Source organism: Panicum virgatum, chromosome 6K (assembly GCF_016808335.1).
Source record: "Panicum virgatum strain AP13 chromosome 6K, P.virgatum_v5, whole genome shotgun sequence".
In the NCBI taxonomy this organism is placed as follows: Eukaryota; Viridiplantae; Streptophyta; class Magnoliopsida; order Poales; family Poaceae; genus Panicum; species Panicum virgatum.
In genome coordinates this window covers 7,042,745-7,059,667 of record NC_053141.1, presented here as the reverse complement: position 1 = coordinate 7,059,667, position 16,923 = coordinate 7,042,745, and the positions used below count along the sequence as shown (strand labels likewise).

General features: G+C 40.1%; 1 protein-coding gene and 1 pseudogene across 1 annotated transcript; one reads left to right on the top strand and one right to left on the bottom strand.

Annotated features, from left to right (window-relative positions):
- Positions 1-7,318: 7,318 nt before the first annotated feature.
- Positions 7,319-11,678, bottom strand: LOC120711511 (mediator of RNA polymerase II transcription subunit 25-like). Its single transcript, XM_039997071.1, has 7 exons — positions 11,436-11,678; positions 10,513-10,543; positions 10,349-10,412; positions 9,826-9,956; positions 8,681-8,893; positions 8,506-8,571; positions 7,319-7,832 (listed from the first exon to the last, which is right to left on the bottom strand). The coding sequence occupies exons 1-7, from the start codon at positions 11,537-11,539 to the stop codon at positions 7,617-7,619; spliced, it is 825 nt and encodes a 274-aa protein (XP_039853005.1). The 5' UTR covers positions 11,540-11,678; the 3' UTR covers positions 7,319-7,616.
- Positions 11,679-12,895: 1,217 nt separating this feature from the next.
- On the top strand, positions 12,896-16,613 carry LOC120711510 (annotated as a pseudogene).
- The last annotated feature ends 310 nt before the right edge of the window (positions 16,614-16,923 follow it).

The window sequence follows — 16,923 nt, the reverse complement described above, 5'->3', positions numbered from 1 at the left end:
TGTACTCAAGACATAAGAAATGTTGAGTATGGTAGACTCCGTGAATATCTCAACAAGATTATCACATCACTTATTTTGCAAATGTTCGTATGTCCATATTACTTATGGAGCAGAACCATCTTAGTGTAGAAATATTGCACTAAGTGTAACTTGTCTTCATCTACACAACACAAGTTGCATTACCTTTATAGGTAATGACTATTGATTCAATAGAATCAACACCACATAACTTCAATATGTGATCTATCATTCTGTCAAGCTATACACATTCATGTGAAGCCTTGTGCAATACAATATCAGAATGATTAGTGGAATTGACCATTAATGTGTAGTTAAAGACTATCACAAAATGATCTTTCCAAATGTATTTTAAGCCTTCCAATGATCTGGATTTTGGGATCTTAAATATAACCAGAATCATTATATCCACATGATCGTATCATGGATTATACCAAGATCACATGTGCTATTTGAGATATCAAAAGATACTCTTAATTCCAATCTATCAATATTTGGTTGGACTAGCGCCGCTACTAGATAGCAAATCTTTGCAAAAAATAATATCCGGCCGGAAACTTTTGCAAGATATATTAGCGCATCAATAGCACAGAGATAATGAACCATATGTCCTATTATCTCATCTCAATCACTATGGCATACAATAATCTTTCTCCTTTTTAGAGATGGAACAACCATAGGATACCTTCATATTGAATAGCTCAATATGATCTTAATATAGAAGCTTAATTTGTACAAAATCTTGAGAGAAGATGCTTAGATCATAAGTACAAATTAAATATTAGTTTAGTCTGTATCTTCCAACGTAAACTACGTCTTTGATTATCATGCGCTATCAATGTGTGTTCATTACTAATGGTGTCAAATTTATTGACCATCATATAAGACTATAAAGTCCAATCAAGGACATAAAAAATGAACACCCACATGTAATCAACCTTGTATCCCTTAAGTTTAAGGAATACACACAAAGTCGATTGTACCAAATTCGACTTAACTGCTTTAAGCCATATATTGACTTAAGTTATACACAATATATGTTGCAATTTTATGTATGAGGTTTGGGTATGTGAACTCCTTCTCGGAAGTTTCACAAATATACCAAATCAAGTGATCATATAAATATATGCAATCACTACATCTATCAACTATCAACTGCAAAGATAGATGCTTTTGTACTGCCAATCAAAAGATAGTATCGGAAATTTATAACAATTATTTAGGAGAATAATTTGCATTGAAAATCAATGCCAGGGCTTTGCGTAAACCCCTTGTGCTACTAGTCTTGCTTTGTATCTCACCACCATATTGTTCTCAATCCATTCTAGGATGAAAACACTTATGTATCCCACAGTAAAGATACCTTGAGATGTTAACTCCATAGGCTAAACCATCTCTTTCTTGGTGAGCAAGACTATCTCTGTATGTACTGCTTCATTCTACATGTTCCAATAAGAGTGTTCAATAACACTCTGCCATGGTCTTATTAATTGGATGACTTGGAATGTTGTGTACAATTTATTTAGAGAAATATATGTCGACACGTTTAGCCTTTGTTTCATATAATTCTCCAGTCTATCAAGACTCAAAAATACCATTAACGACTCATCGTGACTTCCTGAAACGAGAATCATGGCTTTCCGATATCCTAGCATTAATATTTAGGTGCACCTCTGAGTTAGATTTGTGGATGACATTCATCCACTGGGTAATAACCAATATTTACCCACAAGGTATCGCCAACCATAGGTTGACCTACATTTACTATCTTAGAAGGAAAATCTTCTATTGCTAGCAATGAATAATCCTGCTTTATAGCCATACTTATCCCCCTCTTATTTACAATTGAGAGTTGAGTGGATTTATTTAATACCTCCACTCTTTCTGGCACATACTTGCAAAGGATTAACAAATTTAAAAGATACCTTAGTAATAAGTAAATGCATTTGGCAGTTTTAGTTGCAATACTTTGCAAATGAACAATTCTTTGAACTCAAAATTCAGTTCATTTAGTACGTGATCCAGAGCTTGAAATGCCTTAAGCACTCCAAATATTTTCTTGGCATTTTATATGGTACGTCAAATCTCCCCCTAATGCCTGGAAATGCTCGTTATTAAAATAAACCCAGCGTACGGGCTGTAAATAGGTCCTCCTTGAGAGGTTCTAGATACTTAACGATTGACGGAGATTGAAATCTTATGTTTCCCAAATTGTGTGTGTACCCATCAATGTACGCTGTGGTGGTGAGATTAGTACGTATACAACGTAACCCAATCTTATATACGCAAATAGGAAATTTTCATGGATTCCCACGTACTCAATGCATATAGGGGATATGCAGTTAATCATAAGTCAGGAGTGTGTAAATCTATCTAACCCCAACACCAAGTTGGCAAATAGCAATTCTCTAATAGTGGTCATTTATTATTTTGATGTATTTCTCATAGATTCTATTTATCCTTTTGGATGTTTAACTGAATTTTAATGCCAAAACAATCGTTTTGAGGCATATAAATCCAGTAGTGTTCAGGATAATGAGCTCACAACTTGAGCTATTATCTACCAAATGCATGGCTAAGTGTGGATACTTCACACACTCTAGATCATCTTATAGATGAATCTTTACAACCATGAAATGTCTGAACTGTCCATACAATATTTGTATCGGACCAAAAAATATTCTCTTTAATCTAAGATATTTAAATATTATTTTAAGATAAGAGGGTCTTCAAAATTTATCTGTGGCACTTGTCGTAACCACACTTTTGAAAAACAAAATATGACCAATAGAATTGCTAATAATTTTTCAACTAATCCCATAGGATGTGCAAGTTGATCATTCCAAATTTGGAATGCATCAACAGTGTGAAAAATTATCTTATACGCAATATTTTGTACCGGAATGATTGTATGCATAATACAATCAAAATGAGACTTATCTCATTGGTTATATGCCATATCCAATATTTTCTTTTTGTGTTTCCAAACAAAAAAATATTTGGATATCTCTATAATTTGGTAAGATATGAGTCGAATTAGGATATAATTAAATATCCGCAATTGTTAACTCATATCCATAAGAAGAATGATAGTGGTAGAATAAATCAAACTATCATTGCATCGCATCAATGATGGCCAAAAATATTCCCTCTTCTTATCATAAGAACTAGGAACATTTTGCTTCCTCAATTATAGAGTTTGTGGTAAAAAAAAATCCACTAGGCACATACCATTCCCACATTGGAATGATTCCCGTACGATTTATATCCATATATGACAAGAATTCAATGAAATTCTCATCTAATATATAGAAATCCATAAATATTGTCTAAGTATCAAATTTATCAATATGATACCTACAATACTTATGCATTGACAATAAGTATTATAACATCTATAATGTATAACAAACAACCCCTAATTGAGGTTCATGAAATTCTTCCCTTAGTCAATGGGATAAAACCAATGCTATTTCCAACTATCCATGGGGGATAATGATACCATCTAGAGCGAGTTCATCAAACTCCTCTGAAGTCAATATCCACACATGTGACAGCCCATTGATTTAATTAATTTACACCTAAGGTAATTAAAAATTATTATGGTGATGTTGTAATCTCCAATGCAAAATTTAGGGGAATCCATATCTTCACTTTGTTTTGGATAGTTAGAGGTAGTCAACAAAACTTTAAACCTCACACCAATTAGAGGTAGTCACAAGGTGAGTAGACCTCACAAACAATCATTATTAATATAGCACACACATAGTAGATAATCTCTATGTCTGAAACATAGAGTAGATCTCTCAGTAGTAGGCAAATAAATTGCTGCTATAGGCACGGTCTCTGGGCTGATATATTCACATGAATATACCACAGCCAATGCCTAAGGCTCTACTATCTTTGTGTAACCTTTAATAATGAATGATGGTAGTCACCATAAAAGTGTACCATTCGTATATCCAAAACACTTATTTGGGAGAACACTTATTTTCATTACACTTATTATGTTAGCCTTACTAGCGAAAATAGTTTGGCTGCCATTTTGCCTTTCTAGACTGGGCCAATATGAGCCCAAATACAACCGTCATTAATTAAGCATCACTTAATTAAGAGGATCCAATTTTATTGCAATTAAAATAATTGCCAACCAACAAAATCGATAAACTCAATGAAGACTTCCCGCCTCTCTTCTTGGGAATAACTCGGCGAGTTCTCCCTGTAATCGAGAGTCAGTGGAGAGGCTAACGTGCGTGATAACATGTTAGAAGTAAAAGTGAATGGAATGGTTGATTGTATTGATTAATGGTTTAGACCACTTCTTTAATATGTACAAGAGAGAAAGGGTGTCTATTCCCTTCGTGAATGGCCCTTTCGGGATGGCCCCTTCGTGAGTTGGCCCTTTCGGGGATTGGTCCTTTCATGAAAGGTAACCGCCTAATGACTAATCTAATTAACTCTCACAGAAATTGATCACTAATTCTAATTTCTTCGTAACAGTAGAGACGGCAGAAAACGAAGAAAGAGAGGTCAACGGCCTCGGAATTTCGTGCATAACAATATTTAGCATTTCACTCGCAAGTTATTGATATCTCAGTATATCACCTGCATGTTAGGGTTTCTCATGTGCAACTTTTATTACGTAGTCTTACAAGTAGGGGAGTAGACACAGTTTCTAAGGTAAAGAAATTCTCCATTGTTGCTTTACAGGTGTCGGTTTCATTATAATTACCCAAGGCGAGCTCGCAGCCTCATCACTCATCAGTGAGGACACGCACAAGGTGTCTGAGCTTCAGCAAAACAAGCGCCACATTTCAGGGGAGCATCCTCCCTTAAAGGGCGGCATGCACCCATCTTGAGAATCACATCAAGATCTCATAGTCTTTATTCTTCGTTTTATGCTCTGTAGTTATAGAAATTTGTGACTTTTAGAAATAGTGAGGATGCTCTGTAGTTAGAGAAATTTGTGACTTTTAGAAATAGTGAGGATGAGTATGATTTCTTTGATTTATGCAATGATTTGAGATATATAGAACCGATGACTTGAATGTGGGAGTAGGTTTATTGGCTAGGTTGAATATGAAAAATTTATAGACATATTTTTCAATCATTTTCTATATATTACAAATGATCGTAGGACATTTTTTATTTTTAGATTCAGATAAGCATGTAGATAGTAGAAATTTTTAGAATGAGTGTAGATAAAACATGTGATTGTAGTAGATATAACCATAATGTGGATAGTTAATTTTTTTATAATGAACTAACGAAAGAATTATAATAGATTTTTTTATTATGAATTGATTATTTTGACACTCTAGTGATGTATTTATTCAGGCTCACATTGAAACTATCTATAAGCTAAAAAAATCTTTATTTCGAAACAAGTATACGTCGTTAATCTCCATCCAATAGTGATGACACTACCTTTCGGGGAAACACTATGCGCTATATGGACGTCGCGAATCGGTTGGTCGCATCACCAGCACTTCCGATTGATACGAAGACAGCATTTGACGCAGTCAGCGTGGTCGTTGTTGCACTGAGAGCATATCAACGAGCACGCTGCTTGTGCCAAGTGCTGTGTTCCTATTAACCGGAAATGTTGGTGCTGCGACTGGCCGATTGGTGACATCCTTGTACCGCACCGTGTCCCCCCGAAAGGCATTGTCATCACCGCAGGGTCGAGGTTACCGACATATACATTTTCCGAAATAAAGTTTTTTTTTCTTCTAGATGGTTTCTGGATATTGAAAAGAGTGTTCTCCTGGAACTGAAGGGTGTCAAAATAATTTTGAGTTATAGAGATTTATTTCAATTAATTAGAGATTTCTCTCAATTAGTTGTATTATTTTGGCACTCTAATGATGTATTTATTGGGGCTCATATGGAAACGATCGAAAAGATTAAAAAATGTATGTTTCAGATCATGAATATGTCGTTAACCTTGATCCTTCGGTGAAAACTCTGATATTTGGGGCTAGAATCGATATCCACAATGCGGTGCGGTATATATGAGGACGCGGTGAAGGAGTACGGTCTTGGTCTCAATAATGAAATCCTCGATGGTTTTAGAGGAAGTGACCCTAAAACAAAGCCTTTGCAACATGTATTTATTAATTTGGACTTCTATTAATTTTGTATGTCAATGTTAAATTCGCAAAAATAGCTTTTGTATTTCATTATGTTATGTGCCAATTTAAATGATATGAATACAAGTAAAATAATGTTGTTACTTAATTCAAAATTGTAGATCGATGGACCGACAATGGATGTACGGCGACCGGTGCACCATGGCGTGGATTAATGGTCTAAAGTATTTTCTCGATGCGGTAGAGACCCACAAGTCATCGAAAGATTTTATGTGTTGTCCGTGCCGCGTTTGCCAAAATAATAAGGAATACTCTAAGATGAGCACTCTACACGCCCACATTTATGAAAAGGGTTTCATGGATAACTATACTCTTTGGACCAAGCACGGTGAACCTGGAGTTGTGATGCAAGATGGTGAAGAAGATGATAATCATAATATTGTAGACTGGGCTCATCTATATGAAGCAGGAGCCTTTGAAGATGAACCCATGGACGATGCTGAAGAAATGGACGAGGCTGGAGAAAATGCAGCAGAAGACCAACCACCTGATGAATTAGGTCAGGTTCTAGTGGATTCACAAAGAGACTGTGAAACTTTAAAGGAGTCAAAGAAGTTTGAGAAGATGTTGGAGGATCACAAAAAATTATTGTATCCAGATTGCAAGCAAAGGCTTAAAAAGTTGGGTACCACACTTAAAATGCTGCAGTGGAAGGTAACTAATGGTGTCACCGATAAGGGATTTGAGGAGCTACTTGGAATCATAAAGAACATGCTTCCAGAGGGAAATGAACTGCCCTCTACAACATACGAAGCAAAGAAAGTTGTTTGCCCTCTTGGATTGGAGGTACAGAAAATTCACGCATGTCCTAACGATTGTATTCTCTATTGAGGCGAAGAATATGAGAAACTGGATGCTTGTCCTGTCTGTGATGCAAAATGGTACAAGATCAGGCAAAATGATCCTGGTGAGGTCGACGGGGAGGACGTCAAGAAAAAAGTTCCCGCTAAGGTGATGTGGTATTTCCCAGTAATACCACGTTTGAAGCGCTTTTTCAGAAATAAATCCAATGCTAAATTGATGCGGTGGCACAAACAAGAGCGTAAGCAAGATCAGATGCACAAGCACAATCCTTTGAGCCTTTTGCACAACAAAGGTACTCTTTACACAAAACTAGATCATGTAATAGCATATTCAAAACCCTTGTCTGCTGCAAAATAGTCGGCCATATTCATTATTACTTTTTCTGCCATATGTTAGGAATGCCGGCCAAATTGACACATCAAGAATAAATTCACTTGGGTAATTTTTCCTCAGTCAAATTGAAACTAGTATTCGTTAAACCAATTCTCACTTAACTAGGTGAAAATACCTAAACCTCTTTTATAAAACTTTCCCAACATCCCTCCTGCGCACAGATATCACATCAACAACATTTCCTTTCTATAAGGGGAAGAACCAAAAACATAACTTATTGAAAAAAGTATGCCTAACATTAACATCTTTTCAACCTGAGGAATTGGCATTTGAAGTTGGTCCTGACATTGTAACTGCAGGTGCAGTGTCCATCTTCGTTATGGTTTGATTTGGGGCCATGTTCCCAGGTAAAGGACGACTTAGAGCAGTCCGCGCCTCCATGAAATTCTCAGATAGAAGAACAAGGAAGTGTGGGTTTTTTGCATGATCGACTGATGGATCAGCAGCTCGAGGATTTCGCTTGCCCTGTAGCAGAATATGGAGTAAGGATCATGTCCATGCTCATCACAATTGTTGAAGGCCTTACAAGGTCCAATTGTATCACATAAGTTTAAAGGAATAGTCAATGTCAACTGGGAAAATCAGAGTTGGTGAAAGGTCATAACTTTCAATTTTAGCTAGTATACTACTCCCTCCAGTCATTAATATATTATATTTTTAGTGTAATTTAGAACTAAAAAACGTCATATATTAATGACCGGAGGGAGCAATGAATTTAATGCCTCCGCTGCAATATAAACGTCACAAAAGCTTAGTCTAGACTTGATAATCAATTTCATTCAGTTTTTGAGACCATTTTTCACCAAAGACATTATCAGGGGACTATAAGTACTTGTGCACAGATGTGGGCATAGACATATTTTTTTTCCAAAAATCAATGTATTAACCACTCCCACATCCATGAAGTTAAAATGAGAAGTCAGATTGAAAGTACATTAAAGTGAGTGATATCGACGTATCATACTCTAGAAGTATGTTTTTATTACTTGAATGTACTCCTTGGTTCTTTTTATTTGACATCCAAGAATCCATGCAGTCAAAAGTTCATACAGTACATCAATAGATTAATGAAAGAACTAAAAGAATCAGAGAAAGGGAATAGACGAAGGTTCAAGTCCAACACAAGTGACAAAATTACCGCATTATATATAGCCTTTAATGTCGGAACCTGTTTTGGAGATATCACTGACAATGAGACAGAGCACTGCATCCAAAATATTAAATAAAATAAACCAAATGTTACTGACATTCCACTGAGAATTTGAGACACAGGAAATAAATAATAACAAGCTATGGCAGAACTTGTGCAGCACCTGAGCAAATGATTTCGCAACAGTCTCAGCATCAGCAATAGAAGGCTCTTTTGATGACTCAATGTTCTCTTTGTGATCAACGCTTTGAGTAGGAAGACGATAGACAGGTGTAGGCAAAGGATATGGATTACTTGCCGTGACAAGTATGCAATGCTTTTGTGCTTCATGGTTTTGATGACTTTGGGTTGTTGTATTAGGACTGCCTTGAAGTATCTAGTTGCACATAAGAAAATGACCATTATGACATCAATAAAATTGTGGACATTGCACATGAGCTAATTTAATGTTCCAACGAAAGAAAGATCAATGCTGTGTAACCAAAGATTTCATCACGTAAGTTTCATCCCTGCGAACAAAATGGCATGATGCCCTCCAAAAAATGTAGCAGACTATCATGCTTATTTCACTCCATTCTTATCTCTGGGTAATGCAAATATATTACCAGTAATAGTAATAACTAATTATTACTGATCCATACTATGGCTCCGTTATTTTGAGTAGCACTGTCTGCGGTCAGCTACGGCAGGTAGGATCAAAAGCAATCTGCTCCATTCATTTAAAGAATCAAATGTCTAGAGGCATCCGTAGCAAACCAGTTTTAGCAGAAAACAGATACACCACCGAAAAGAACGGTGCCTATATACACTAAGAAAAGAAAGGCAGTGTTTTGATCAAGGCATTTACTAAACTGTCCATGATTCAAAACAGTGTGAACACAATATTCAAACTTTATCAGTCAAATAATAGCCTGTGCAAATCATATTGTGGCCTATATTTGAAATAATCATCATTCGTGTGCAATATTATTCCCAACTACAAAAGTAATTAAACAACAATATTAGAAAAAAAACACCTGCAAGGAGAGCTACGAATCGATGTTTGTCGTCAAGTGGAACTATAAAACATCTTTATTCATAGAGAACTGGTTAACAACAAAACAAGGCAACGGAATCATAGGCAACAATGGCAAAAGAAAGCATATTGTGCTAACTGCAGGCATCATTCTCTCTTAACAACACAACTTGGAAGATACACAATGTTGAGATCTTATAAAGGGTGAAAGAAAAGTTCCTAACTGCTAATTTCTGGCCATGAGGAACTCATCATTTGCAACAAAATTTTAAACAGCGTCAACATGTCAATACCGTCAGTGCTTCAGCGAGACCTTCACAAGTAGAAGCTTCGCTAAATCCTCCACCACTGAATGATATTCCTAACAACCATGATAGGAAAGCATCGGTATCTTTCGTCCATCCACTGCACTGCACACCAAAAGCTGCATTGGAAAATGATGTTAATAACTTACTACCTCCATCCCAAAAAGAATGTGATCCTAGCTTCATCCTAAGTCAAACAATTATAATTTTTGACCAAGTTTATATATAAAAAAGGGGCAGCCCCAGTGCATGAGCTCCCGCTTGTGTAGGGTCCAGGATATTTATGGTGCCAAATAAGTATAATTCAATTCATCATGAAACATATTTTCATATTATACATTCTTGGTGCCATAAATGGTAATACTATTATTATCTATAATTTTGGCCAAACCTATGATAGTTTGACTTAGGCCAAAATTAGAATTGCATTCTTTTTGGGACAGATATAGTACTTGTTTGATAGTGTAAATTAGCTGACATGGTGATGGACATGGACGAAATATAGGCATACCACTGTACGGTCCATGGGTATGAAAAACAACTAAGGCAAGCTCAGGTGGTGCTCCTGCAAGCTTCTGCACACATGAAGAACAAGTTATACATTGACACAATTCTTGGAATAGCATACACAAACTGAGAACACATACAATTAACAAATCATTAGGACAGAATTACCTGCCCTGGCAGTTCACTTGCACAGAAGTTCCTGCACATATTTGAATTTCCTCCACAAATAAGTCACTCCACAAATAAGTCAAAAAAAGTAAAAATCACATAGCAGAGTCGTGTGAAAAATGAATTATGACATGTTGTTTAAACACTACTCACTAGTTAACTGTGTTCGTCGTGCCGGCCATTTAATCTATATCATCACATTTAATCTGTTTTTAGCCCATATAATCAGCCATGTAGTCTGACTATTCGCTAAACAAAGGGTGACCGAATGTTTAGCGTTTATGCTAACACTGTTCAAAACACTGACCAAGATTTTTGGCATGCCAATCAGATTATTATTTTTTTAAAAAAAATTGTGTATAGTTGTGACAAGACAGAAGATTGAAGGCATGGGTACTACAGATAAATAAAATAGATGATAACTCCACAAGGGAAGTTCCAAAAAATGGTTTGCAAAGCCAACAACCTGCTAGTGGTAGGTAACACCCTTCCACCTAGCTCCTAGATCCTAATAGTCGCTTGGTCTGTCTGATCGCCAGTTAGTAACTCGGTGCTCCAGCGTATTAATTTATTTATTAAACACTAGCAAAAGAGATCATTCCCTCCTTTCCGACAAGCAATGATCAAAAACCAAATCAGGAATCATCAAACAATCCAACCCCAATCTCTGGAAGCTTAATTTGTTTTAGAATTTCCCCAAAAGCTTAAAATAGTCCTCACAGGCTCCCACGATATGATCCAGCGATAGAGACGGCGAACACTCTGGGCGACTAGCCCTCCCCCCTGAACCCTAGCAAAGAGGCAACAAGAAATTTCCCCACAAGCACCTCCGCATCCAAGCCTCCCCGCTTGTCTTGCGCACTAGAATCTGAAGCATGAGCTATGCCGGGAACAGAACAGAACAGGACAGAAAAGGGGCATACCGCATGATCTTCTCGACGTAGTCCGCCACAATGGTGGACCAGTAGGGCCCAATCGCCGCCGTCCCCTCGACGGCAACCACCAGCTGCCTCTCCACGGCCGCCATCTGCCGCCCTCGGCGGCGAACCCACTCCCTCCCAGAACTCTAGCTAATCCAACCTCCCCGCCCGCTTGGCTTGCCCCCAAATCAGTTCGCGATTCTCCTCTTCGTCGCCGTCGTCTCCGTCTCCGCCTCAAACAACACGGGTTTGGATTTATTATAGAGGGCCCAAGCCCAAAGGCCTATCGATCAAGTCCCGAAGCCCATTCACCTCTTGTGGGCTCGGCCCCCCCCCCCCCCCCCCCCCCCGCGTAAAAGGCCGTGCGTGTGTTGACCACGAACCCACTGATTTCCGTAGAGTATTACTTATTACCTTCCGCTTATGGATGGCAATGGGTACAAATTACCCGCGTTCCCGCGGGTAAAAACCCACTAGGGCTAGAATCTGGGTTTGGATTTGTACCCACGGGTACGGGTGCGGGTTTGCATTTGAACCCGACAGGTAAAATTTTGCGGGTTTAAAAAAGTTGTACCCATACCTGCCTACCCACGAACCCGCAAAATTAACTGACACGTGGGCCCCATATACAACTATATAACCACTTGTTCTAGGGTTTCCATTCATTCCTTCCATCCCCCTCCCCGTTCCCCTCCCTGCCTCCCTTTCACAGCCGCCGCCCCTGCTCCCGTCCCCCGTCCCCCGCCGCCGCCGCTAGCCAGCCCGCGCCAGCGCAGCAGCGCTCCTCCAAGCCGCCGCCGCCAGCCCGCTCCTCCAAGCGGCGGCACCGCCAGCCCTCCCTCTAACGAGTCCCGCTCGGGCACTCGCCGAGACCCCGACGGCCCGACCCTGACCCCCGGCGCTGCCGCTGCAAGCCAGTCCACTCCTCCAAGCCGCCGCCGCCAGCCCGCTCGCCGGCGTCCACTCCTCCAAGCCGCCGCCGCTAGCCCGCTCGCCGGCGTCCGCTCCTCCAAGCTGCCGCCGCCAGTCCGCTCCGGCTCGGGCGCGTGCCCGCCCCCCAGGCCCCCTGAAGGAGGCAAGCAGGGAGTGCCGGCGTCCGACGGCTCGAGCCCCAGCGACCCGCATCCGCCGTCCGCCGGCCTGATCTCCAAGGTTCGCGGCGGGTTCGCGGGCGTACCCGCGGGTGACGGGTACGGGCGTAGCTTTCCATCCGTCGCGGGTCGCGGGTGCGGGTCTGTATCCTTCATACCTGCGGGTAATGTGCCCGTTGCCATCCATACTTCCGCCTCCCCTCAAACAAAAAAAAACTTATTACCTCCCGCGAGCGGCGGGACCTCGATTTACGCCCTTGGCAGCTCGAGTTCGAGTCGAAACCGAGAGCGCAGGCGACGCGGAATTGAGAGATTTAGATAGACGAGAATAGAAGAGACTAGGAATTGAGAGATCTAAAGGATTGGGTAGGGTAGATTAGAGGAGACTCAAGCACACAAAGACTCGCCGCGCCCACGCAGACCGAGGCAGTTGTGTCATGGGGATGCTGTCGCTAAATCACCTCATGCTCAAGCAGAAGCGGTGGAGCCGCCGGCGAACCCAAGCTCTCACGCTCAAGCAGAAGCGGTGGAGCCGCCGGCGAACCCAACCTCGCAGTAAGTCGTCTCCTAGTCCCCTCGACCTCTCTGTTATTCTTCTCTTTGAAATCTATTGTGTCTGCTTTGCGTAGTATTGCTCCATTGCCCTAGGTATGCGCTTCCTCGTAGAAAAAGATTAGCCTTTTATAGCGGTTCATGTTTACTCACATTACTTCATGGGGTAATCTGTCCTTTCGAGGGAGAACCAAACTTTACATCTACATTGATCTATACTAAGCAACGAAACACCAAGGTTGCCCCTTTTTTCTAGGACTTAGAGCCATGCTCTTTTTTGGGTTAATCAGATACACACCACTATAAGATGTCACGGTTTTTAGATCTGTCATTACTATTCACGATGTTAGGCTAGGCTCACCAGGACGCCCATCCACTGTTCCAACTACCACCCTCTCTGTCTACAGCTCCGCACAGTGTATGAGCGCTCTTTTTTAGGCACACAGGATATTATACAGGTGCCTGGAAATACTTCACAATCAAGGCGAACTAACAGTATCAAGGCGAGCTAACAGTATCATACATGGTGAAACCGTTACCATGCGTTGAAGTTATTTGGTATTGGAGTTCAAGGATTAAGAGGAGAGTCTCATGATAGTTCAAAGGTCAAAAATGGGCTTACTCCAAATGTTTATGACCTATGTAGTTTTTTTATTGAATCAAAACAACTTTTTTATTAGATATATTTTATTACTACCTCCTCCTGATTACATATTTATATATGATGTCTGGACATATATTTTGTACTGCAGTTATTTTTTTAATCTGGACGTCCTATATTAGCGATTGGAGGGATTTGTTTGCAACAATTTTGTGGTAGAAACAAACTGGATTGTTCTGCTTCCATCCATATGCTTGCGTTGCTAAAGTTAGGGCATGTTTGGTGCTCGGGCGTGGGTTGCCTCGCGTCGCTGGCACAAGCCCTGATATCCTTGCCCATCCCGGCGAGCTAAAACGTCTCTCCGCCAGATTCTAGACAAAGCTTGCTCGCACGAACTCCGAGATGCATCAGCGAAGCTACCAAATGCACAAGTTCATTGGCTATCCTCGATGGTCAAGGCGAAATAGTACTGAGCAAGGCTACCAAACAGCACCTTAATATCTGTCTGATTACCATGCATGGTGTGCTGCAGATGGATCTACTATTACTCTAGTACCACAGAAGGACTTGCTCTGCCAAGAAGGTGGTGAAAGATCCACATATTTGGGGCCAAACCTTCCTGAGGTATGTCATAACATGTTGATAATGAAAAGCTTATATTACAAGTAAAACATCTCTATGGTTGCTCTAAATGATGGGACTATACTAGCTACGTAAAAAATTGTGAACAGATCTTCTAGTATTTACTTTGTTGCTGCTGTGACAGTGAAGGCTAAGCTCTAGCCTCCTCTAGCTATAGAAAGATGAAAACATTACAGAAAATGCTATTTGAAATACACAGCCTGCATAAACATAGCCCCCCTATAGAAAAGATGAAGGCAAAAGATGAAACATATGGCGAAATATTGTCCTTCTGTAACCTGAAGCAGACTGTTTCAAATTTTTAATAGCTATCTTGGCAGCATTTTGGCACTCCTCGTTACAGTAGCTTCAACTAAACTGCTGCTTCATCTAACAACTTAATTAGCAAGGATTTGTTTCAGTCAAGAACTCAGTCATAGGTGGTCATTGCCTCTGTCAGCCATCCCTGCCCTCTGCCACTGTGTATCATTGTGATGCTGCACATTTGTGCAAACATGGAGAGATAACCTTGGAGCCTGGGATAGTATGCCCATGTAATCCTGTTGCTTAAAGACTGAAAAAATATGTTGCCTTTACAACTTCACTGTTACACTATTCTTTCATGCTTTTGCAGGATATCTGGTGCCGTATACTTTCCCTAATGTCACTACAAGATGCTGCTCAATCTGCCAGCATATCTCACACATTTTTACGTTCTTGGAGATGCTACCCCTATCTAAATTTCACTAAGGAAACACTGAAACAAATGCAAGTGGAAAGGATTATATAGCAAGGCGTTTAATCATGACAGTTGACCAAATTCTTACAAATCACTCAGGCATCGGCGTGAAGACACTTAGGCTTTCTTTCCCTTATTATTGTGAAGTTGATGCTTGTCAACTTAATCGTTGGCTTCAGATTGCTATCACACCTGGGATTGAAGAAGTCACACTTTTTCTGCCTCCAAATTACAAGAAAAAATACAGCTTCCCGTGCTCGCTTTTATTTGGTGGGTGTGGAAACTCAATTAAATACATCCGCCTCACCGAGTGTGCCTTCCATCCCCCAGTTGGATTTGTTTGCTTGAGAAGCTTGACAAAGCTGCATTTGTATCAAGTGCGTATTACAGGTGATGAGTTAGGGTCTCTTGTTTCCAATTGTTTTGCTTTGGAGAAGTTGGAACTCAAATGTTGCGATCGGCTAATCTTCCTGAAAATACCATTGTGGCTAGAGCGGCTCAGCTTCCTTGTGGTGTCTGAGTGCTACAAGCTACAAGTTATAGAGAGCAAAGCTCCAAACCTCTTCACTTTTAGATTTTTTGGTGGCCCAGTACGCCTCTCGCTTGGAGAATCTTCACATGTGAAGAATCTAGATATTCAACTTGCTTATAGGCCTAACTCTCTTCTTTATGCTATTACCGAGCTTCCTTCTGCTGCGCCAAATCTTGAAACTCTTACAGTAACTTCGGTTAATGAGGTATACTCTAAAACTTCAGATTACCAGTGTTATGGCGTATAGTCATGCCCTGAAGTATTAGTAACCTGATGTATCTTAACGCAGATCGTTAATACACCTATGGCAGCTGACAAGTTTCTCAATCTGAAGTACTTAAGGATTCATCTTACTGGTTTTTCTAAGGCTTTTTGCCCAGACTATGACTATCTGTCTTTGGTTTCGTTTCTGGATGCTTCACCTACCTTGGAGACTTTCATCCTGAGTGTAAGTTGTTCTTCATGCAATTCCATCTTTTTTTAGAAAAAAAAAGCTTTTATATCTGTGGTTAATCTTAAGTGACATTAATCTTATCCTGTGCAGGTAAAGCAGAATGACATGAAGCATGATTCAGTTTTTGGGAATGCCTTGCATGTGGGGTGGATTCCTGCACACAAGCATAGCAGGCTTAGGAAGGTGCAGATCATTGGCTTCTGCTCTGCAAAGAGCATGGTTGAGCTCACTTGTCATATTCTCGAGAATGCAACATCCCTTGAAAGCCTTGCATTGGACACCATATTTGATCAGTTTGATCAGGGTACAGTGGTTGAGCATGGCGATTGTAGGAGGCGTTGTGTCCAAAAATACAGTGGATGCGGTCTGATTTCAAGGGAGATGATATTGGAAGCACATGAAGCTCTCAGGGTTGTCAGTATATACATCATAGGAAGAGTACCCCCTGCAGTTCAGTTAAATGTTAGGGGGCCTTGCAGCCAGTGTCATAAGTTACCGTAGTTATCCTATAACGTTGTATTTGTTTCCAGCATTGTTTTTAGGTTGACTCTTCCTTTTTGGTGCTCGTGAGGGTCGGGTCCAATAAAAACATATACAGTAAAAACATATACATTACTGTATATGTTTTCATACTGCTAATTTTGGTTGACTGTGATTTTACATTCGTGTACTTTGTTTCTGAAGGTATTAGAATATTTCAATCTTGTCGTTTCTATGTGTGTCTGCAACAATTCAAGTGTGTTAGAGCATCTTTAGCAATTGCATGTGCATCAAATCAAGGTCCTTTGGCCCTGTTTGCAACTCTCTCAGCAGTCAGCAGTTTCTTCTACATGCAACTACAAAAATAAGCAGGAAGGCTGCTCTTGTGGCTGCTAGCAACAGCGCTTCCCACGCTTATCTC